The 24,997-nt window shown below is 42.7% G+C and overlaps 1 protein-coding gene across 1 annotated transcript; it reads right to left on the reverse strand.

Moving 5' to 3' along the window:
• On the reverse strand, positions 1–24,592 carry CUNH5orf64 (chromosome unknown C5orf64 homolog). The gene is given in 3 exon segments (XM_012811121.1): positions 1–129; positions 16,633–16,811; positions 24,508–24,592. Coding segments are annotated over 3 exon segments (393 nt in total).
• Between the last annotated feature and the right edge of the window lie 405 nt (positions 24,593–24,997).

Raw genomic sequence — 24,997 nt, forward strand, 5'->3', positions numbered from 1 at the left:
TCACACAGGAATTCCCAAAATGGAGATTTTGCTAGATTTTAGAAAGCAGTCAGATAACCTTGAAACCATCATAGTTGTAGACAAAATTGTGCATTCTTTTTTTTTTCTCTCTGTTGTCCTTTCTTGGATCTATATTCTAGTACACATTTTGGGGTACTTGAAATACTGATCCTACAAAAATAAGCAATTAGAAAATAGTTATAGGTGGAGGACTCTCAAGGGGTCTAGATGAAAAGAAAATTGCCTGCATGATGATTACACAAAATGTACTTGGAGAAATGCAAAAGTGACTGGGGTATGGTGTGTCTCAGGCCTATCATCCTAGCACTTTGGGAGGCTGAGGAGGGAGGATTGCTGGAAGCCAGGAGTTCAAGACCAGCCTGAACAACATAGTGAGACCCCAATCTTGACTAAAAGCAGAAAAATTAGCTGTGTGATGACACACACTGGTAGGCACAGTTAATTGTGAAGATGGCTGGAGCATAGAAGTTTGAGTGTGCAGTGACCCATGATCACACCACTGTACTCTAGTCTGGTTGACAGAGAGAGACTTAAAAAAAAAAAAAGTGGACAGTATGCTATATTTTGGGTATTTGGAAAAAAATAGGAAAGGCCCCTTATAGGAGCAGGACCATGAGGTGAGCCTTAGGTAGGAAGGCTGGACGTGACTCAGAAGGTGCAGAGAAGGAGGGAAGATGTGGCTCTGGAGGGCTACGAGTTGACTGAGGCCAGTCTGAACAGGTGTGCTAAGGAGATGGCAAGTCTGACGACAAAGGTGTGTTCACGGAAGGCCAATGCTCCCAAGGCGGGTGTGTCGCTAGGAGCCAGCTAGAGCACCACGGGAAAGCCTCGGGGATGTGGACTTCATCCTACAGGCCACAGAAAGTGACTGGATATTTGGGGGAGGAGAGAAAGAAGCATGGGAAGAGATGCCTTTCATTATGCCGAACGTGGCAAAAGCAGGGGCAGAGGCCCCGTGCAGTCCAGCTGTCCAGGAGCCCTGGACAGGGTGAGCATGGACGCTGGACAGGATTCTGGGGAACACCTCTCGGACAAAGCTTTTTACTTTCTCTAATCCCCCAGTTCCATTCCCCTACCTCGCCCTTGACAGTCCAATAAACTCTGCCGTGCCGAGACACAAAGGGCAGATTATGACTTAACATAGGTGCAGGGTAACATGAAACTACACGATAAAGAGACACATGAAGCAGCGGGCACTCCAGGAGCAACAACGTCTCACAGAAGTCTTCAAAACACATCTAGCAGTACATAGGTTTTAATACTAGGAAGTAAACGAAATATCAGGGAGTTGTTGGGGGGTGTGGGGAGACGGTTATACAAGAAGCTTTTTACTCCAAATTGTTCCTCCACTTGTGGCATTTGGGTCGTGGCTGAGTGCCATGGAACCAAAAAAAAGCAAGTTAGTTTGGATTGTCTCATTTTTCTGCTTCCCGAATTACATAGATTGCTCACGGGCTTTGCTCTCGCCACATCTGGACTACAAGAATGAGTCATTTCGACAGGCACCCCAACAGAAGTTTCTGTTCTCTGCAGTGGCTCTGATGTGTACTCTCCACGTGGAGAGCCTGTTACACAAAGCGTGAAGGAAACAGAAATATCTAAAGCCACCATGTAAATCCCCACAGACTTGGGGTCTTATAGAAATCGGTCCCGGCCAGAATGACCTCCGGCATCTGCCAAGGAAAAGAGCCTTGCGTCTGAGAACGTTCTCTCCAGCCTCCCATGTTGCCTTTTGTGACAGGCATCCATGGGGTGACAATTAGGTGTGGTGGGTGGGCATTTCTGTGGGCTGGCAGCCTATTTTAACTTTCAACTGTGGGAGTGAGCTTTAACTCTGTGCTAAAATTAGGGGAATCCAGCAACTCCTGTGGTTATTTCAATCAGTTCCCACTTATTGAGTAGCAGCAGCACAGTTAAGTAATAACATGGTAACCTTGCCAAGACGTAAATGAAATGCTGAGTGTTGCCCAGTTGGCTCTGAAATCACTTCAGTGATCTAAGTGGAGAGCCAAACCAACAAAAGGACTGCTGGCCCCTCTGGGGCTGGAGGGGCTGGGGACAAGGAAAAGAATCCCGGGAGCAGCTCCCAGATGCTGGAGAGAGGCTCACAGGAGCAGACACCGATTGCCTGGCAATCCAAGTTTCACTAAAGAAATGCCAAGAGTGGTCAGGGAGGCTTGGTTTGATGTCCCCTCTCAGGGAGGGCACACTGGCTGTGCCAGAGGATTCTGCCATCAGAGCCAGGGCTCCCGACAAGATCTTGCCCCTGGCGCATGAGTTCACACTCTGGTAATGAACATAACAAGGATCTAGATAAGCACGCTGCAGAGAATACTGTTCTGACTGGCTCTACCCGGAGAGGACTGGCTCCAGCTGAGAGAGGCAGAGGCTGAGATGCCAGCCCCCAGGTCAGGCAGGCAGCCAAGGTCCAGAGAAGATGAAAAGGAGGAGGAGGGCAGAACCAGAAGACTTGAAGGAGCTTCCAGGCAGGACGCTCGTGGAAAGTCCTCAGTCAACCCCACTGGGGCAGGTTAAAGTTGAGGGGCGAGACCTGCACTGGCAAAGGCCATTGATAATTACAGATTTATCACTCATTGTTTAGATTAGGCAATTTGCCATTCCCACTGTTCCAGCTGTGTTGGCCATTTTCCTCTGGATGCTTAAGCTGACCTGAGTCCAAGTCCAGGGCAGGGTTCCCACAGGGGCAGGAATGTCAGGAGGCAGTGTCATGGGTGGCTGTCTCAGAAGTCTGCCTGCCACATGTGTCCTGCTCATTAGTCTATCTGAGAAGGCTGAGGAGATGGAATGAACAGCAGAAAAGACAGAAAAAGGGAATCCACCTATTGCTCTACACATCTGAAGGCGGCTGTGCTCAGAATTACCTAGAAGCTTTGAAAATATAAGGAAACCTGGACCCCACCCTAGATAATCGAATTTAACTGGTATGAGTTAGGTCCTCAGTGTCGGTATTCTTAAGTCTCCCCATGAGATTTCAATGAGAAGTGTGCTTGGCAAACACTGACTTGGTCTTTTTAGCAAAGGTTAGGTAAGGAAGGAGATTGCCGCTTCAACTAGCAGAAAGCATGGGTGTAAACTCTAAGGACTGTCTAGGTGGAAAGTCATGGTAAAGGTCACCAGGTGGATGCTGTCTCTCTTCCCCTAGCTGAGGGTTGACTGACCTCCACGCCATCCCCAACAAGGAGAGGTGCCTCGACCTACGGAGCTCCCTCCCAACCCCCACAAAGACAAGGCCAGGCAGCTCACAGAGGGCCCCAGCGGCCTGCTCAAAGCTTACCTTGTGTCAAACTGATATCAATGCTCTCTTCTATTCTTCTTCTTATCCTTTGAGTTTTAGTGGAAAGACACAAAGAAAATTCCACATAAAGTCATTAAAAAAAAAAAAATCTAAGCAACCAGCTGTGTTCCTGGCTTGAAAGTTTGGCCCCATTGTACCTTCAAACAACGAGGAAGCCTGCTGCAGCCAGAGGGACAGGTCTCAGCACTTGTGAAGTCCACCTCCCTTTTCCGCCCCTAGAAACCCACCGGCCCCACGTCCTGCCCTCTACACCACCAAGTCTTTCTTCTCCTAACAGTACTTAATCTGTTACTTTGACTTTTGTTCTAATAGTCACCTTTATCTTAAAATGCAGGCTATACAAAAAGGTAGCAAAAAGCTTTTGCATCACGAGTTATTTAGCATTTCCAACCCGCAAATATTTATTAAAAGTCTATTCTGTTCCAGGTAGTACCGGGGTCCAGGGAATTTAATGGTGGAACAAAGGCAGCCAGAGTTCCTTCCTCCCAAGAGCATTCACTGAATCATCATACAAATACCTTATTCTGTGTCACATAAACACATGATCGTCACAGCTGTGACCCTTAGTGCGCAGGAGAGGCACCTGGTGACTGGAGGGCACGTCGTGGGGCCTGAATTTCCCTGAAATTACTGAGGCTTGAGCTGAGATGGGAGACGTGGGGAAGACTAACTACTGGAAGGAGGGCCCCAGAGTGTAGCCCAGGCAGAGGCCCTGGGTGTGGAGGGAATGTCCACATAGAAATTGAGAGAAGAAGTGTGTGGGGCTGAGGCCCAGTGCAAGTGACAGGAGGCTGAAGAAGGGGCAGAGGCCCCACTAAAACACAACACGTGATCCCAAGAACCATAGGAAGCCAGAGAAATGTTGACCAGGTACAAGGAGGGCAAAGAAGTTAGAAAGAGCCTCAGCCTGTCCTGTGCAGTGGATGTGCTCAGCCCTCGGATGCTGCCTGGGTCCCTGGGCTGTTGCCCATGGAGAGGGGCACCCACTGTCCCATCTCCACCACCTTCTGCTTGCCACTGCAGCTGCCCTGGTCCCCAACAAAAGCCAGGTGATACACAACTCTGCCATCTGTGTTTTGAACAGCGATTTCATAATGGAGTTTCCTGATTGGGGCCAGCATTGTTCAGAAAAAACTTGCAAGCAGCTAGATTTTCTTCCACTAAAATGTGATGCATGTAAACAAGATTTCTGTAAAGAACACGTGCTTCACACAGATGTCCTTTGCATTCAAGAAGGATGTTTGGGTCCCAGTATGCCCACTTTGTAAGCCCCATCTCTTAAAAAAAAAAAAAAAAGAGGGAGAGATACCAGATGTGGTTGGTGATCACATGGATAGAGACTACAAATATTCTATCATCCTGGGAAGAATAAAAAGAAGATTTCTCACACACCAGGGCTCAAAGGAGGGATGTTAAGGAAAAAGAGATGCTGCAGGTGGCCTGTGACCAGTGTCGTGGCAATTTCTGTATCCAGCACAGACAGCCTCTGACCACAGCTGCCGAAGAGGGAGCCACAGCACCAGCAAAGCTGGGTGAGAAGGGACTCTTAGCTATTACTGAGCTGGCTTAGAACACATGGTGGGATAAGTAGAACCAGCATAACCTCCGAGGTGGGGAATGGAATTACCTCAAGTATTGTTCCATGCTGAGTTGTGGATCTTAAATATTGGCTGTTAGAGTTGGGGTGAATGTAATAAAATCAGATGCCAAATTAAAAAAAAAAGAAATAGCCTTTATATAAGGCCCTCTGCATTAATAATTCATACCAGTTACTCTGTATTTGGGTTTTAAAACATGCAAAGCTCCCCTTAAAAACTGGAACGTCCTTTTAAATATCAAAACCCCTCTAATATTCATTTATTCATTTTATAAATATTCCTGGGCACCCACTATGTCCTGGGCACTGTCTCTGGGTCGGGGCTCAAATGGAGCTTAAGCGGAGCTTATTACAAAGATGGACGTGGAACAACAGTCATGTTACCAGGGGTTCCCCAGAGCTCTGAACGGTCCCAGCACGTCCATGTACCCAGCCGTCCTCAGACAGATGTGGGTGTGAGTGGAGCTGTGACCACAGTGAACTCTGCTCTCCCCAGGCTTAGATCCTAGAAGAGAGAGACAGGCAACGCATAACAGACAAAGAAATATGCCCAAACCAGGAGTTAGAAATGCTGTGAAGATAAAATGGGTACGAGGAAGGCAGAGTGAGGAAGCACTCGGTAGTCAAGGAAGGTCTCTGATTAAGGGACACGTGCCCTGAGAGGATGCCGGAAAGCTGTGTGGAGGAAGAGCACTTCAGGGAGACGGAACAGCGCGTGCAGGAGTGACACAGCAGAGCAGGGGGCGAGGACATCAGAGAGGTGGGTGAGAACCAGACCACAACATAGTCCCTCTTGGTCCTTGGTGAGGAGTCCGGATTCAGTGCCACCATGGAAAGCCAGCTTTGTACAGGGTAGTTAAGTGCTGGGAGGAAATAAATCAGGGTAAGGGGTTGGAGAGACACTGAAAGACTGGGCGAGCTTTCTAAAACAAATACGCAGAGAAGCTCTCTCAGAGGAAGTGACTTTAGGGCTGAGTCTTCAACCTGTCTCAAGCAGCGACTGGGCAGATTTCTGGGCAAAGCTAGGTCCAGACAGGAAAACTGGTACTGAAGTGGGAACCGGTGTGACATATCCTGGAAGGAGCAAACCTCCAAGTGGCCAGAGCACAGTTTAGCAGGAAGGAGGAGGAGGGAGCTCATCCAGGAAGCTGCCAGGGCCAGGCCGAGGTACAGTGCTCAGCTCTCATTCTAAACGCACTGGGAGGATTTGGGAGGACCATGCTGGAGAAGTGACATGGTTTCTGTTTTGGCAGGATCATTCTGTTTGCTGTTTGGAGAATGGGCACCAGTGGGGAAGAAGTGGAAGCAAAAAGACCCCATGGGAAGCTGGCAGTGTAGCGAGGTGAAAGAGAGATGGCAAGGATGGAGACAGCCACAGTGACTAGGCTGGAGGTTAGGGATCTATTCTGAAAGCAGAACTGGCATTACTCACTGACAAACTAGATGGAAAGGTGAGAGAAAAAGAGAAATCAAGATGGGATTCTGTTTGGGGTTGTAGCTTGCTTGTTTGTTGAGGAAACTGGCTGAAAAGCCAATCGATTGTGATGGCTGCTCTTGACCAAGAAGAGTATAGAGCAAAGCCACAGGCCCAGGCACAGCCTGCCCAAGGGACCAGGGCATGGACAATGACCAGACAGGGAAGGAAACAGGATGGTGCTGGAAGGCTGACCTCAGGCAGGGAGAAAAGGGGAAGGTCTGGGCCCCTAAAAGAATGGCTGGGGATCGGGAGGACACCAAGGGAAGACCTCACAGGTGTGAGCCCTAGATTATTATTTTTTAAATCATTACACAGTAAAATTGGCTTTGTATCTGTCTGGGTGTATGTCTATGAAGAGATAGATCCCATATAGATACATATGACCAGTACCACCAACAGGATACACAACAATTCCATTGCACAAAAAACATTCCCTCAGGGTTGCCCTTTGGTCTGTTCTCTATTAGTATATTTTTATGTTTTGGGGGACTGCTATATAAGCTGAATTGTCCAGGATATAATCTTTTGAGATTAGATTCTTTTACTCAGAATACCTGGGTTTTTGTTGTTGTTTGTTTGTTTGTTTTTTGAGGCTCTCACTCTACTGTCCAGACTAGTGGCTTGATCATAGATCACTAGAGCACTGCAGCCTTTAAGTCCTGAGCTCAAGCAATCCTTCTGCCTCAGCCTGGGAACACAGGCACACACCTCTTCACTCAGCTGTTAATTTTTCTACGTTTTGTAGAGACAGAGCCTTGTTGAATTGCTCGTGCTGGTCTGGAAGTCCTGACCTCAACGGATCCTCCCACATTGGCTTCCCAAAGTGCTGAGATTACAGGCGCGAGACACCGGTTCTGGTCCAGAATGCCTTTCAAACACCTCTGAGATTCATCCAAGTTGCTGCTTTTTATTGCTGGGTAAATATTCCAATGTATGGATGCACCACAGTTTGTTTACCCGTTCACCCATTGAAGATACATTTGGGTTGTTTCCAGGTTTGGGCAATTATGGAGAAAGCTGCTAAAAATATTCATGTATAGGCTTTTATACAAATGTTAGGTTTTCATTTCTCTAGGGTAAACACCCAGGAGTGGGACTGCTGGGTCATATGGTATGTATGTGTTTAGCCTTACGAGAAACTGCCAAACTGTTTCCAAGGTGGTTGCTCCAGTCTGCATTCCCACCTGCAGTGACTGTTTCCTTTGCTGGGCATCCTGGCTGGCACTCTGTGTTCTCAGGACTTTTCTTTTACTTTAGCCATTCTATTCGATGTGTTGAAGTATCCGATTGTGCTTGTGACTCTTTTTTCCCTTGCGGCTAATGGAGCTGAGCACCTATTTATGTGCTTATTTTCCATCCTTTCTGTCCTCTTTGGTGATGTGTTCAAAAGTTTTGCCCGTTTTTTAATGGGTTATTTGTTTTCTTCTTGTTCAGTTTTAAAAGTTCTTTATGTATTTTGGATGTAAGTCCTTGGTCAGGGACGTAATTTGAAAACATATTTTCCAAGTATGTGCACTGAATTTTCATTCTCCTAGTAGCGTCTTTTACAGAGTGAAAGTCTTTAATTTGGACAAAGGCCATTTATCAAAGTCTTGTAATGCAACCTGTCTTTGGTGTATACCTAAAAAGTCTTCATGTAACAACAGATCATAAGGATTTTTCCTCTAAGTTTTCTTCTAAAAGTTGTATGGTTTTACATAGTACATTCAAATCTATGATCCATTTTGAGTTAATTTTTCTATTAATATAAGGTATGAGCTTTAGGTCAAGGTTCATTTTTTTTTTTCATATAGATTTTCTTTCCTTTCCTTTCCTTTTCTTTTTTTGAGACAGAGCCTCACTCTGTCACAGAGGGTAGAGTGCCATGGCATCTTCATAGCTCACAGCAACCTCAAACTCTTGGGTTCAAGAGACCCTCTTGCCTCAACCTCCCAAGTAGCTGAGACTACAGGCATGCACCACAATGCCTGGCTAATTTTTCTGTTTTTAGTAGAGATGGAGTGTCATTCTTGCTCAGGTTGGTTTCAAACTCCCGAGCTCAAGCAATCCACCTACCCAGGCCTCCCAGAGTGCTAGGTTTATAGGCGTGAGCCACTGCTTCCAGCCTTGCATCCTGATATTCAATAATTTAATTATCATTTGTTGTCAAGAATTATCTTATCTCCATTGAACATTTTGCACCTTTCTCAAAAACCAATTGGCCGTATGTATTGGGGTTTCTTTCTAGACTCTGTTCTGTTCGATTTATGTGCCCATCCCATTGTCAAGACATGTATCATACTGTCTTGATCACATAGCTTTATAATAAGTCTTGTTGTTGGGTAGTGGGATTCCTCCAACCTTATTCTGTTTCAAAATTGCTTTGCTTTTCCACAGAAGATTTTAATGTCCTTACTTTTTAATCTTTTACTGTTTATAACAGATTTATATTTTTTATGTGGTAACAACACAACATGAGATCTTCCACCTTAAGGATTTAAATGCACATTGCAGTGTCATTAACTGTAGGCACAATATTGTACAGGGTTCTCTAGAACTTAATTGTTTGCATAACTGAAACTTCATACTCATCAGAGAGCAACCCCCCATTTGCCCTTCCCCTTACCCCTGACAACCACCATCCTACTCTCTATTGTATGAGTTTAATTTTTTTAGATACCTCATATACATGGAATTTTACAGGACTTGTCCTTCTGTGAATGGTCTCTTTCACTTGGGATAATGTCCTCCAGGTTCATCCTTGTTGTCACCATATGACAGGACTTTCTTCTTTTGTAAGACTGGATAGTAGATATTTCATTGTCTATAAATACTACATTTCTTTATCTATTCATCCATTGATGGATATTTAGATTTGGCTGATTCCATATCTTGGCTATTGTAAATAAGGCTGCCATGAGCATGAGAGTGCAGGTATCACTGTATGCGTTCTTTGGGAAAATGTGTATGTTAAACCTTTGATCATTTTTTAAATTTTTTATTTTCTTTTTTGCTATAGAACTCAGTTGCATGAGTTCTGTATGCACTTTAGATATTAACCTATTATCAGATATGGCTTACAAGTATTTTCTCCCATTATATTGATTATTTTTCTTGCTATACAGGATCTTTTTAATTTGATGTAGTCCCACTTGTGTATTTTTGCTTTTGTTGTTGTTTTTTTTTTTATTTCCTTTCCCAAAATTCATTACCAAGACCAATGTCCCAGAGAAACAGTTAGGTAAATCTTAACTGAAAATCTTGGCATGAGAAAGGTGTGCAAAAATGGTCCCAAAGGAGCTCACCAATGAAAAAAATCAAAGGAGAGTTGAAATTTGCCCAGACTTTTGGGAGAGGCAAGATGATGTTTTGGGTCATGTTATCACTGGTGATAAAATATGGATGTCCCCAAATGATTCTGAAACAAAACATCAAAGTGCACAATGGTAGTCAGCCAATTCGCCATGACCAAAAAGTTCTGTCAGTCTAAATCAAGAGTCAAAATGATGTTGCTAAACTTTTTTGATATCAGAGGGCTTATTCATTATGAATTTGTACCAAGTGAACAAATAGTTAACCAGGTTTACTATTTGGAATTGCTGAAATACTGCATGAAAAAGTTAGACAAAACAACTGGAACATTTCTCCAACAACTCATGGCTCTTGTATTATGACAAAGTACCAGCTCACAGCTCACTGTCGATGAAGGAGTTTTTAGTCAGTAAACAAATAACTATATTGGAACAACCATCCTACTCATCTTATCTGGCCCCCAACAATATTTTTCTTTACCTGAAGATAAAGGAAATATTGAAAGGAAGACATTTTGAAGACATTCAGGACATCAAGGGTAATGTGACAATAACTCTGAGGGCCATTCCAGAAAGAGTTCCAAAATTGCTTTGAAGGGTAGAGTAGGCACTAGTGTTACTGCATAGTTTCCCAAGGGGAGTACTTCAAAGATGATTGTAGTGGTATTCATCAATGAGGTAGGTAGCACTTTTTGTAGGATGAGTTTGTGAACTTAACTGTCCTAACTTGTAAATAGAAAAACACCTCATGTTTATAAATTGGAAGACTTAATATTGTTAAAATGTTCTTATTATCCAAAGTGACCTACAGATTCAGTACAATCCATATCAAAATCCTAAGTAGCATTTTTTTTACAGAAGTAGAAATAACAATTTTAAAATTCATATGGAACCACAAAAGACCCAGATCAATCTTGAGAGAGAAGTACAAAACCGGAGATATCATACTTCCTGATTTCAAAATATATTATAAAGCTATAGTGATTAATTAAAACAGTGTGGTACTGGCATAAAAACAGACATATAGGTCAATGGAACAGAAGAAAGAACCCAGAATAGACCCATGTATATGTAGTCTACTGATCTTGAACAGGGGAAGGGCAAGAATACCCAGGAGAGAAAGGATAACCCCGTATAAATTTTAGAAAAATTCCAACTGGGAATTTGATTGGAATTGTGTTAAACATGTACATTAATTTTAGGTTGATTGATCTCTTTACAGAATTGAGTTTTTCTGTCCTTGAACAGGACATGTCCCTGCATTTATTTAGGTCTTTGTTATTCTTTTATCACCATTTTGTAGTTTTTAGCAAGTGGATCCTGCTCATGTTTTGTTATATTTATAACTAAATGTTTCCTTTTTCAGAGCTATTATAAATTATTTTTAAAATTACTTTTGAATTGTATATTAAATTGCAATATTATATGTGTTTATCTTGTCCTACAATCTTGTTAAACTCACCTATTGGTTTTAGGAGGTTTTTTATAAATTCCTTGGAATTGTCTTCATAGACATACATGTCATGGGTAAACAGACATTTTTTATTGTTTCCTTTCCAATCTATATGATTTATATCTTTTTGTCTTTATGTGTTCAGTTGAACTCCCAGCGCAATGTTGAGCAGGAGTAGTAAGAGTGGAGATTGTCTTGTTCCCTATCTTAAAAACAAAGTATATAATCCTTTTTTTTTTTTTTTTTTTAACAGTTTTTGGCCGGGGCTGGGTTTGAACCCTCCACGTCCGGTATATGGGGCTGGCACCCTACTCCTTTGAGCCACAGGTGCCGCCCACAAAGTATATAATCTTTTACTATGAAGTATGATGTTTACTATGAGTTTTTTTTAGAGATGGTATACATTAGTTTGAAAAAGTTCCCTTCAATTACTGATTTGCTAAGATCTTTTATTATGAACAGATATTGAATTCTGTCCCATACTTTTTCTGAAATGAATGTGTGAGTTGGGTTCTTTAGACTGTTAATATAGTGAATTACACTTAGTCATGGTAGAATTATTTTTATATATTGCTGGATTTGACTTGCTAATACTTTGTCGAAGAGTTTTTGTGCCCATGTTAATGAGGGATATTGATTTATAGTTTTCTTTTTTGTGTTACCTTTATATTTGTGCACATATTATCTTTGTATTTATTTGTATCATCCTTTTTTGTATCCATCTTTGTAAGATGCAGATGCAAGTAAAGCAGTGTTTAGGGGAAAATTTGTAGCATTTAATGCTTACTTAAAACATTTAATAATGCTAGAAAGAAGAAAGAATTCTAACAAATAGTGGAGTGTTCTGTCCTCTTCCATTTTCTAGGAGAGATTACATAAGGTTGGTCTAATTTCTTCTTTAAGTGTTGAGAGAATTAACCAGTTAATGCATCCTGGATTTTATTTTTCAGTAGAATTTTGTAAATTTTTGATTATTAAGGGTACATAGTATTTGTATATGTTTATGGAGTACATGTTTTGATAACAAGCATACAGTGTGTATTTTCCAGCAGAATTTTAGCTACAGATTCAATCTTTCCAATAGGTATAGAACTATTTAGGTCATCTATTTTATCTTGAGAGTTTTGGTAGTTTGGACTTTTCGAGGAATTGGTACAGTTCTTCTCAGTTGTTGAATTTATGTGCATAGAGTTGCTTATAGTATTCCCTGATTTTTTTTTTTTATTGTTGGTGAGATCTATAGCAGTAGTTTATCTTTCATTCTTGGTGTCAGTAATGGTCTTCTCTCTCTTCTCTCTCTCTCTTTCCCACCCCCTTTACTTGAAGCCCATCAGTTTTAATGATCTTTGCAAAGAACCAACTTTTGGGTTCTTTTCTTCCCTCTATTATTTCTCTGTTTTCGATTTCATTTACTCTGCTCTTGGTTGCCTCCTTTGTTCCCATCGCTGCCATTAAGAGATTGCCTGGGGACTGGCATGTGAGGGAACAGAGAAAATAAAAAAGAAATAATGGACTTTGCACTCTTCCTGAAAGTCAGGAGTTTCCTTTCCCACCCCTTCAACCAACTTCTCTTGGAGCTTTCTCTGCTCCCTTGTGCCCAATTCTGGCTTTCAGGCCACGCTGTATTCAGGATGGGAGATCTCAGAGAGAGCAGCAGTAAACTCACCAGACTCTGGTCTTTTCCCTAAGTTTACTTGGTACTAATAATATTTACCTTTTGCAGTCCCCATACATGCTGTCCAGGTTTTACAGTTGCAGTTAATCAGAGCAAATAGGTGGAGTGTTTTTCTTTCATCTGACCCAGAACTGAAACTTTCCCCCATATTCTTTGAGCCAACTCAGAGAAGGGTATGGGACCTGATATTTGAGGCCGGCTTATCTCCCACCGCTACTGCCACTCCATCTCCACAGCCTCATCTTGCACCAGCGCCACATCTACCACCACCACATCTCCACAATTCTCACAGGGATCCTCTGCAGTGGGGTTAAGACAGCTTTGAAGATTGGTACATCCAGCACTAGACAGATCCCAGACAGCTAAAAAGTTAGCTTTTTCTTCCCCCGCTTCAGAGCGCAATTTCTGCTACATGAGAATGAGTAGTTCGTTCCCAATGGGGATACATGCTGAATACAACCTTGGGGCATTGTGTTCAAATGGGTACAGGTTCTCCTCAAGGCCTCTGGTTGGCTTCATATAATTCTCTTCTGGGCAAGACTGATAGTTCATGAGACAACAAGATTTTTCTTAGGGGAAAAACAGTTACCTGTTGCCCTAACTCACACATATTCCTGGTGGTCTTCTCTGATGCTAGGTGAATTTGTTCCAGGTTTCCAGTGCTCTGCTAAGAATGCAGGGTCAACCAGAGGTGGACATCCACATGATTTTCATAATATAGAACATTAATTCTCTTGTCACATTTAAGGAAAGACCCGATTGCAATGTCCTTGCAGGCTTTCTGGAGAGGGTGAATGGGAGGAAGCCTTGACACTAAATGAGAATGCAGCCATCCCTTTTATACATGCCTGCCTGAACCAAAGGAGCCTTGTATTACTACACTAGGGCCTGTCTTTTTAATGTGTTTTAAAATTAAAGTCAACATGGAAATGGGGTGGGTGCCTCAAATTGAATGGGCATTGTGCACCAAGCTGGTTATCTCACTGTTTGTTATACAATAAAAGAAGATCAGATAAACACAGGCATAACCTCTGCCTCATTGATAATGTAAATCATCCCTTGTATCATTTGTCTTTCCTTCAGGCTGGATACAAAAGGCACAGAAATGAACAATTCATGCCTAAACATAGGAGAGCTTGAAAGCTAGTGTATGTCAGATGTTTATTCTAGGTCATCATTAAGGGTTTGAGTGGATTTGTTTATAAACACAAGCTATTCTGTCAGTGGGGAGCAGGAGAGACAGAGATAGGGGGTTTTTGGGGTTTTTTTGTTTTTTCAGTGTGGAGACATCTCTTTTAAAGACACATTGCAACTTCTCTGCCATGCATAGTCAGTTGCATAGATAACTCTTTTCACAGGATGTGAAATGTAGTTCCCTGAGCAGTCCAAAGTATAATGTGCTGTAGAAACAATGCTTTTTCTCTCCACTTTGTGCAAATGCCATTTTTCATTACCCACTGAGTGGGATCCTGCCAGAGACTAAGATGAGAGCAGGGCTCCCTCCCGCCAGTGGTCAGAGACCTCCTGACACACGCTCAGCAGAGCCATCGGTGAGAACGGAGGAAGCCTCCCAGCAGCTGCCCCTGCGATGAAGTCCGCAGCACACAGCCCTTGAAGGATGCCACATCTTCTCATGTTGTCCCTTCCCCCAGGCCTCATTCTCTGCCCAGCATTTTGTGGGTGGTGGTCCTTGTTTTTCCCCACCCCGTCAAACCAAAGGCAGCTAAAGAAAAAGCGCCAAGACAAACAGAACGAGAGCCTGGGGGACCCGGTAACGGTTTCATTTGTGCTCAGATGTGTTTTCTATTTGCTTTTGCACAGAACGCAGATTTTCCCCTGGATTGCACATAATCTGAACTAGGGTAAACCATTATGAAGTGGCCTTCAAGCATCATGTCTGTATCAGAACTGAAAGACTGATCAGACATTTAAATACGGAGACTGGGAATTCAGGTAAGTTGCACTGATACTTTAAAAAAAAAAAGCGCTCAGAGTTGTTTAAATAATCGTTGCTATCTTAGGCTTCTCTCTGTCTTTATTCATCTGCCTTTCTTAAAAGAATTCTGCACTTCTCTCTTTTAATTTTGTTCTCATTTCAATGATTTGGCTTTATCTAAAAAGCCAAAAATAAAAAAAAAAAAAATTCTGCATCCTTTCTAACAGACAGAACACAGAAAGATGATGAGCTGGAATTCTCAGCATCCCCACTGTCTGGCGATCTCTGCCCTTTTGTAGGCCCGAAGTCTTGAGATAATCTACAGCTTCTCACAGTGTCGTCAGCATTTCCTGACTGGCCTCTTTGAAGTGGATCACAAGAAAAGATAAAGTACACATAGAATGTATGCACGCTTCAGCCGACTGCCCTCCATCCCCAACCAGATGAGAGGGGGAAGACCCAGCTGGGAAATAAAGAGGAATGTGCGAAGGCTGTGCTGGGCGAGGTGCTGCCAGGCCAGCCCCACAGCCGTCAGGGAAGGAGTCCTACAGTGGGGCGGGCGGTCCCAGGTTAATGTCAAGTGCCGGTGTTTCTTTTAGTTACTCAAGGATCAAAGGGAAATTATTCAATAAAAAGGAACTTAAAGGGGACTTCTGTGGCTACGTAAACCTTAATCAAAAACACTTGTTCAAGGGCGGTGCCTGGGGCTCAAAGGAGTAGGGCACCAGCCCCATATGCCGGAGGTGGCGGGCTCAAACCCAGCCCCAGCCAAAAACTGCAAAAAAAGAAAAAAAAGAAAAAAAACCTCTTGTTCAAATGCAGCGTTCTTGACCTGTCTTTCTTATACTGATTCCTACACATTCATGATTAAAGGAAGGTTTTCTGCATCACAGTTCAGCGTCCCCTTGTCTTCTCAGCTGACCAGAATTTCACAAGGGTGACAGGACAGTTTGTTGCTAAGGAACTGAAGACTGTGTCACAATCCAGGATTCTGATGAAGAAGAGTAAAGACTTTCTGACAGACTGGGTATAAGTACCAACAAGCTCTGTGTGCATGCATGTGCACACACGCGTGTGTATGTGTGTGCGCGCTGTGACAACTGGGGAGAAAGAGAAAGTGTTCCTGTCTGCAGAGTTGCTTATCAGTCACCTCCTCTAGAAAAGTCACCCCCCAAGTGCCTCTTGCTTGTAAGAATACCCTCATGCATTTGAACTTCTCACTTCAGCTTGTTTTGCTCCCTCTCTTCAGATCCGTGTTCCTTCACACGGCCGTGTCAGAGCTTTCTCACGCTATGACCTCAGTCTCATGCTCCTTTAAAAGGAGGCAAGCGTGAACTTCACAAAGTCTCTAACATTCTAGGTGTTCGGCGGGGAGACTGGAACATGAAATTCCTCCCACTTGGAGCACACCCACATCAGCGTTTCTCTAAAATCTATTTATCTTAGTCACGACCTATGAACATGAATAGAATGCAGTAAATGTTCCTTGTATCAGGGAAAAGTTAGAATTTATACAGTTGTAATTTCTAGGGAGGAGTGCAATAGCTTTATAGCTTTTTTTTTTTTAACAGAATCTGTGAAGAAGCAGAACATTTTAACAGTGTCCTTGCTCTTTCTTTTGCACTATTATAAAAGATTTCTGCATCTCAGTTTGGTTCTCCTGCGATCATATTCCTGATTTCGTGATTGTTACATTAAGAAAAATGGGAAATCTGCAAGCAGATGACTTCACAAACGAATGGTACACATACAATGATGGCAAGTACTCACCAGGAAGAAAAGAACAAATGGATGTATGCAGAAAAGGAAACAATGATCCTTTAAGAATTGAAGATAAGAGTTTAATCGATGATAGGAGAAAAACTACAGGAAGATGTGATCTGCATTTGATAGAAGGGAAGTAAACTCAAGTGGTCAAATCATTGGATGCTGGGCCAACATTTTGCTTGAACTCTGTTTCTACTTTGGTGCAGGGCAATTCTGAGGAATACGTGTTTACTCTGCCTAATCCTCAATTAGGTTGGATGCTAATGAGTTTTCTGAACACTGCAAAGAAGAATGTTGTGTCTGAAAGAGAAACCAAAGGGTACTTGGAAATGAAAATGAAAAAAACGTCCTGAGAACATGGGAAAGTTCATGTTGGTAGGCTGGGGGGAGTCCAACAAAACAGGTCTTAGAAAGAGGTAAAATGATTAAAAGGCATTCACTCTTCCGAGCTAGAATAAAACTATCAATGTAGAATTTGACCCTGACCTCCCATAAATGATACTGGCATGTGTTGACAAGCAAACAAACTTACAGTATGTCACTTGATTCTGCACATTACTTATACCACATAGGATTTTCTTTCTGTGCTCCTTGGGATTTTTCTCCAACCATCCCAACAGCTTAAAGTCTACACATAATCTAAGAATAAAATATAGAAAGTACTTCAATATAAACACCTAATTTAATCTAAATACCTAAGTGAAAATGTATAATTGAACAAACAAACCTTTGAATAGTACCAATATAAATTTGGCTTAAAGTGATTAGGGGTATTTAGCCTCAAGACAAAAGCGTTTAAGAAACTCAATATAGATTGAATCCTTTCTGTCCAAGGCTCTGCCAAGGCACAGAGGGATTAAAATTTCTAAAAAGGAGCACGGAATGTACAGTACAAAACACACCAAAGAGGCACCCAGGACTGCATAAGCCACGGGTTCCAGGAGTGGCTTTGACCAAACATGCTATAAAAGAGATGAGTAATCACAGGAGGCCTCTCAGAAAGGGAGATTCTCATCCTGACCTCCACGGGATATATAGATGGAAACGAAGGAAGGTTCCTAAGGCTTAAGAATGGCACAAGGGAAGGCAAGGAGGCAGCAATACCCCTGAGATGACTAGGAATATTCTGGTTATCTAGGCATGTAACAAACTACCTCAAAACTTAGTGATTTAAAATAAATCTTTTCTTTTGCTCACACTTTTTGTGTCTCAGTCATTCAGGAAGGGCTCAGTGAGGTGATTTATCTGTGATCTAAATCATATCAGCTGAGACTAGGGTCCATTTCCAAGATGGGTTAAAAGTTTGTTGGAACTTATAAGTTTGGTGATTGGAATCTGTCTCTCTCTCTCTCTCTCATCTCCCCACCATATCTTGGGCCTCTCACAGGATGGCAGCCTCAGAGTAGTAGAATTTCTTACAAGGCAGCTTAAGGTTCTGAGGGTGTATCTGGAGGGACATAGGCAGAAGTTGTGAGGTTTCCTATGACTTAACCTGGGAAGACCCAAACATCACATCTACCACATTCTAGTTTTCAGGCATATCAAGAAGGCCAGCCTACATTCAAGGGAATGGGAATCAGACTCCATTTCTCAATGGGGAAAAAAAAAACAGCAAAAAAATGTGTTTCAAACATCAACCTACCTCAGGGAACAATGAATAAAGCAGAACAGTTTAAGGGAATGGTCAGTGCAGGAGAGCAGGGGTGACCATCAGAGGATGAGTGTGGAGGGCTTTAAAGGTGACAGACTCAAACACTCAAAGAGTCTCTCTTGAGGGACTGGAATCAGCTAGATGAGAGAGAGCACCGTGATGTCCTAGAGTGCCCAGGCACTGGACTAGGTAAATGAAGGAACTGAAACTCCCCATCTGAATCACTCTAGCAAGAGACTCAAGTCAAAGGATATTTGGTTGTGAAGAACAGAAACTCATCTGAGCCAGTTTAAGAAAAACAAGGACCTATTCAGATGCACCACAGGCAGGCATAGAGCATGCCAGGACAAGAGGGAGAGGAATAGGGCACAGGAAGCCTCACCAGGCCTCACCAAACCCCAGAGCCAGGGTTACTCTCAGCTCCTGGCAAGGGCCACAGATCTCTCATCTCTTTGCCAGCTTTGATCTCTTGCTTGTCTCCACAGATAAGTTCTCTCCGTGGACTCGTTAGCACACAAATGGTAGAAAATGGCTACATCAGGCCTGCCTGGCTATTGATTTCAAGCACCAACATTATCTGGTCACAGACTGTGTGTTTCTTAACTTGAATTCATGAAAAGAAGCATCTAGTTGGGTTAGATCAGTCTATGGAGCAAAATGAGTGTAATACCCAGTTTTGGTATACTCAACAATGGCTGCAAAGCAGGCTTAGATAGATGTTCAAAGACAAGTCACATGAAAGCATTGTCATCTAGCTCCCCTCCCACCATCACTGAGCAAGAATAGGTGGGGGAAAATTCAGGAGAAAAGATGTAGGATGTCTAAATGACAAGTGAGAGGAACCAGGTGGGAAATATGCCAGTCTGGAGCCAGGGGTTGGGGTAAAGGAAGAACAGACTGGTCCCCAGGCCACTCTCTGTTCATATTCCACACCCCTTCCCTGATGAAGTCAAACCCTTTCCTTATAGGACTTGCACCTGCAGCCTGGATATATGAAGCAGTAAAGCAATGGACAGAATGGATATTGTCAAAGTCCTTTCTGACCTGGCTTCACAGAGAATATTAACACTCACAATAGCTTTTGGGAGTATTGACCCCTCTCTCTTTCTACATCATTCTCCAGGATACATATCTACACCCAAGTCACAAGGGAAAGATTGATGGTATAAGTGTAAGTACTTTAACAATTTCAATGAAAATTATTCATTTAAAAAAATGAGTAAGATAACAAATCCCAGTTGAAGAAAAGCAGTAATGCACTTTATACTGTCATAGAAAATTGCAAATTAGTATTTTCCTTTTTCCTAATTAGCAGACATAAATCAGGATCATTTTAAATTGGTGAGAGCTCTTTCAACACCAGAGAAAGATATTGACCTTCTTGTGGTAAAGGTAAGAATGAAGTACATTAAAATCACCCTTTTCACAGTAATCAAGTTTACCTCCACAATAACTTTGGACTATGACACTCCTTCAGAAATGCTGTCTGCTCAAAATTCTCCAAACAGCAGCACTGAATAGAAATCTGCTGGGGTAGAAGAATTGTGGCCAGGCAGTCAAAATCAATTTGTTCCTGTGATTGACATCAGGGCCTGTGTGTCAGCCAAGCTCTCTCATACCATCTGTGTTCTGATTATGATCAATAGGTATTTGTAATATGCCCAGGAAATGTGCTGTTTGAGAGGAGACAAAAAAAGGTCTCAACCTAGAGTCTCCTGATGTAGATGTAGAAGCTGGTTGATGAATTATTAGAATATAGAGTTTGCACTGATAAACTTTTGAACTTTCATTGAACTTGTAGATTAAGAATAGGCAGTTTTTCCAAGAGGAAAATTCACCAGACAACCAACAATTTTTCTTTCACATATTTAAGCAAGATGTTCGATCTGGTAAGGAAATAATAGTAATTTATGTCTTTGATAATTGAGAAGGATTATAGTTCTATACACAGAAAAAGCAACCATCACCCAGGGCCTGTGAGTCACAAAGCCATTAAAGAAGAAGCTTGTAGCTTAAAAGCAGATGAAACCTCCAGATTGGGAGGGCAATGTTCTCCAAGAGGGAGTTAAGACAGGGGAAAGAAATCCCCACATACATGAAAAATTAGGGCCCCCTCTCTGCCTTCCTTCCAAACAACCATCATGACGCTCTTCAGATTCAGCTCGATCACCCACGCGGAAAGAAAAACATGCCTACACAGAACCATTTCTCTTTGTGAACCTAGGTCCCTTGCATATACTGCCATGTCTAAATGTCCACACGTTCACAAACTGACCTTCAGGGGGTGACAGCCCTCCAAACAGTAGCAATGAAGCTGCTTCCCTCAATCTGCCGAGACCCATCATTCTCAGAACATCCTTGTCCTGTAATCTGTAGGAACAGCCTGGAGCAGATTAAAGGTTAAGAAGGAAGATTGTTGACCAACTGGAAACCTGTGTTTGTATCCTTCAACTAACTACAAGAAATTATTTTATTGATGAGATAGCATCAACTGAGAGATAGGGATTATTAATTTTGCTGCTATGACACTGAACAGCTTGTTTTAAAAATATACACTGGCTTGTGGCTCTTTGGGTTGATTGGTACACTGCACCAGAGATGTCAACTAAATGCCAACCACTCTAATAAGTTCAGTTGCCCTTATTAATAAAGATAAGTCCTATCCCTTTCCTCCCAAGATCTCTTCACCACAGTGCTTTTGCTTCCCTAGAATTCAATTTGTTTCAATCCTACCACTATTTTTTAAGCAGGCACCTTGCTAGATACTCAGAACAGGAGGACACAATCTTATTGAAATGGGAACAGAAATTTAGGCAAATTTTCTCCAGTAATGAGGATCAGAAGACATTGTTATGAGAACATATGACCCACGGGTAATGGTGGAACCACATCTATGGTACATATTGCAAGGGTACATGTTGGATCTATTAAGTATAAATGTCTTAACATAATAATTAAGTAAATGAGGTGAGGGATAGATTAACTAGTGCAATGTAAGCATTCCAAATTCTATATGAAATCAGCACATTGTACCCCATTAATGCATTAATGTATACATGATCTATGTGTTTATGATTTAATAAAAAAAAATAGGAAGAAAAAATAGAACATATGACCCAGTAGAGGAAAGTTCTCATGAACTTGAACAGGTCTAGAAATCCCTTCTTCTCTCCATTTCTCTCTTTCTCTCATGGCATTTTGACCACACCTGCCTGTTTGCTCTGTCTTCCTGTCCCCACTGACTTGGCTTACTCAAAGTTGCTGTTTCCTCTTAACTGTAGTTTGCACATGACCTCTCTCTGAACCTTGACTCTCTTTGCCAGTTCAGTTTCAGCCATCGCTGCTGACTGCCTTATTTAAATTCTAAAATGTAGAGAGCAAATTTTATTGTCCCCCCTCACATTTCACATGGCCACATTCTGGGTTACAGGCCAGCCACTAGATAAACTGCTCTAGTGTTAATTACTCAACCATAGACCAATCCTCTATGGCCAAAAGGGCCAGGTCAAGGGGTATAAGCTATTCCTTAATTGGGGGCAGTTTGATTTATAAAGGGCTTGGCAGGCATCCCGAAGTTTGGGCTTCCTGGCTATGAGATAATGGGGGGAGGTTCTAGGTAACATTTCAGATGACCATAAGGGGATCCCACCATAAAGGCAAAGATGGAGTAAACGTAGATGTAACTGCACAGACACAAGCCAGAAATAGGAAGTAGCGGGTACATGTATGAATATTTAGTCTGGTGAGAGCAATGCTTCTCAGTCTCTGTGATGTGAATTGCATGGGGATCTTGCTAAAATGCAGGGTCCTATTCCATGGGCCCAAGGCACGGCTGAGATTGTGCATCTCTGGCAAGTGCCCAGGCAATGCCAATGTGCTGGTCCACTCTTTGAGTAGCAGGGCTAGAACAAAAAGCATGTCAAGGCTGTGAGTCCCAGGCTAAGAAAGTGGTACTTACTCTACCTCAGTGAGTAATAAGGAGCTTTGAAGGACTTGGAAAAGAATGATATAACAGAGCAGTGGTAAAAGACAACTGGTTTGCTGTGCTTAGGATAAATCAGAAGAGAACTGGAGGATCAGCTATTTAGCAATTGAAAAGGCCAGGAAAGAGGAAGAGGTAATAGGACTAAATCAGAGTGAACGTGCAGAGGGAAAAGAAGGGCTGTGCCCTTCCTGGTGTCCTACCTAGTCTTGCCTTAGTTGATAAGAGAAGCAGCTTCCTCGGGCATCATCCGGTGGCATCTTGTATGTCCTTCCCAGGGTGTCTGCTTTTCATTTCAAATCACATCTAAAGATACATCCTCTCTTTTACCTCTAACCCTTAATTTCATTCTCTCTGCCTAACTGCATTTTCTATTGTGTGCAACTTGCTGCATGATTTAACTATATTATAACTGTGTAACTGTGTTATTTAGCTATTACTTCATTGTGTACCAGTAACCAAATTCAGTAACTATATTTGTTCTGCTGAAAAGTTTTGTAGGAAGCATATCTGAAGGGCACTAGGCAATGAAGTAAAGTCTATTACAGCCTTATCACCACCAGGAAAATGATCTGTTTGTTTGCAGTTCACTGAAGTACAGAGCTAAAGAAATTGAAAGAGAGCTTAGGGAGAGTCTGAGTGAAGCCCACATATGGAGATGGATGGATACTTTAAATACTATGTTGTGGTTCAGGATCCCAAAAAATGGCTATGACAATACACAGCAGAGAAGTTTCCAAATCATTTTATGGACCGGGAAAGACAGACTCTACATTGGAATTCAGAGCCTCTGTTATTACCTGGCTTATACAGTCCCTACTATACATTTAAAGCCAAATAAAAGATAAGCGGAGTGTTAAATATAAATCCCAGCTGAAATTTTCTTAAGGCTAAAGGCTTCATAATATCCTGAGATTATGGATATAAATGAAGAAATCTGTGCTTACCTATTGGATTGTTCGTGCCATTTTGAGATCAAACTCTGAATGCTGAACTTTGGATTTTTAAGGCTGCTGTGCACTGAACAATGTATACACCAAGCAGGATTTTAAATCCAATCCATTTCTTCCTCTTAGGGTGGCATTCTGTACACACACATACACTTATAGCTCCCAAACCCAACAGTTGTCACTGACAAAAGCAACACAACAACAATTTGTCCCATGTAAATAAAAAAAGAAAGAAAGAAGAAAGAACTGTCTAGCCCTGGGGTCTAGAGCTGTTTTGATTGCACAAGAACATAATCAGGGTCAGGAACACAATGGAGGAAACATTCCCAAAGGAAATCAAGATTAAGATGCACACTTGGGCCTCTTCCTACAAGCACCAACCTCCCAGGCCCACAGGTCATTTTGTTTGACAACGTCACATCGATTCACATTTCACAATGTGGTCTGAACTTCAGAATCTTAATGTGCTGGTTGGAATTAACTGTATCTTTAGAGAAGAGTCTAATCTTGATCATGTTCTTCTTTGAAGAGACTTCCTAGCTGGTTTGAGGCATCAGCAAGATGCCTTGTTATTCTGGCAAATGGGAACCCAGGAAGAAATAAATTATATACACACACATACAAATATATGTGTGCGTGTGTGTGTATGCACATGCATATAACTGAACATGTGGCATGTCAAGGACCCTGGGAAACGGCTTTGAAGAGACCATGGATTTAGGAAAAGGGTTTCATTTCAACAAGACATGAGGAAATGAAACTTTCTGTATCCATTGAAGGTAATAATAATGGAGCAAACTATCTGTCGCTAGTGTAAGAAATAAAGTGTAGTTCAGGACACTAGGAAGCTGCAGGGGCAAACAGACAAAGCTTCAGAAGAGTGGTGTGTGAGTTAGTGGGCAGGGGAAAGAAACCGGGATATTGCCAGGCCCACAGCCCATCCTTGGCTTCACTCCCTCCTGGGGCTCAGGATTCTGGACACGTTTCTGAGTATCTGGATGGTGGCATGGGGCAGGGTGGGATAGAGTGCAGTGTAGCTTGCCATGCTGATAGTCCCTGCTGTCTCAGGGATTTCTTCTGGAAGCAATCCAGAAGGAAATTCCCCAGTGCCACCAATCCTGCTTCCTGCTTCCTTTTATACAACCTCTTTCCCAGTCCCACTACTCCAAAAGTAAGACCCATCTTCACTCTAAGTAATATCCCTCCTAGAGAAAGCAAGTGACTGGTCTGTGGTCACACAGCTATGAAGAGGCTGCAACAGAAAGAAATCCAGCCTCTTTAGTTCTAATTGTCGCATGCTCTCTCCTCCCACCTATGAGGGGAGCTTCAGCCTTCAGTGTGGGTTACAGGACAGACAAGGCCTCAGACCTCCTGCAGGAGGCTGGGCCTCACCTGGCACTTCCATGGCAAGAGAGGTGCATCCTGCCGCCACCACCAGCCCTGCCAGCCCCACAGTGCCATTCTCTAGGCCAGTCATTGTCGAACCTACTCCTTGGTCTCAAAATCACCCACTATCACTCACTGCCCTCACAAAGGACAGGAGAGCTGAGGTTTCGGGGCCCAAGCATAGATACAAATTAGAGGATTTTTTTTTTTTTTTTTTTTTGAGACAGAGCCTCAAGCTGTCCCCCTGGGCAGAGTGCCGTGGCATTACAGCTCACAGCAACCTCCAACTCCTGGGCTCAAGCGAGTCTCCTGCCTCCGCCTCCCAAGTAGCTAGGACCACAGGCGCCCGCCACAACGCCCGGCCATTTTTTGGTTGCAGCCGTCATTGTTGTTTGGCGGGTCCGGGCTGGGGATTCGAACCCGCCACCTTAGGTGTACGTGGCTGGCGCCTTAGCCGGTTGAGCTATAGGCGCCAAGCCAGAGGATTTTTAATGTT

This window comes from Otolemur garnettii, unplaced genomic scaffold (assembly GCF_000181295.1).
Source record: "Otolemur garnettii isolate 467f Iridium unplaced genomic scaffold, OtoGar3 scaffold00005, whole genome shotgun sequence".
NCBI lineage: Eukaryota > Metazoa > Chordata > Mammalia > Primates > Galagidae > Otolemur > Otolemur garnettii.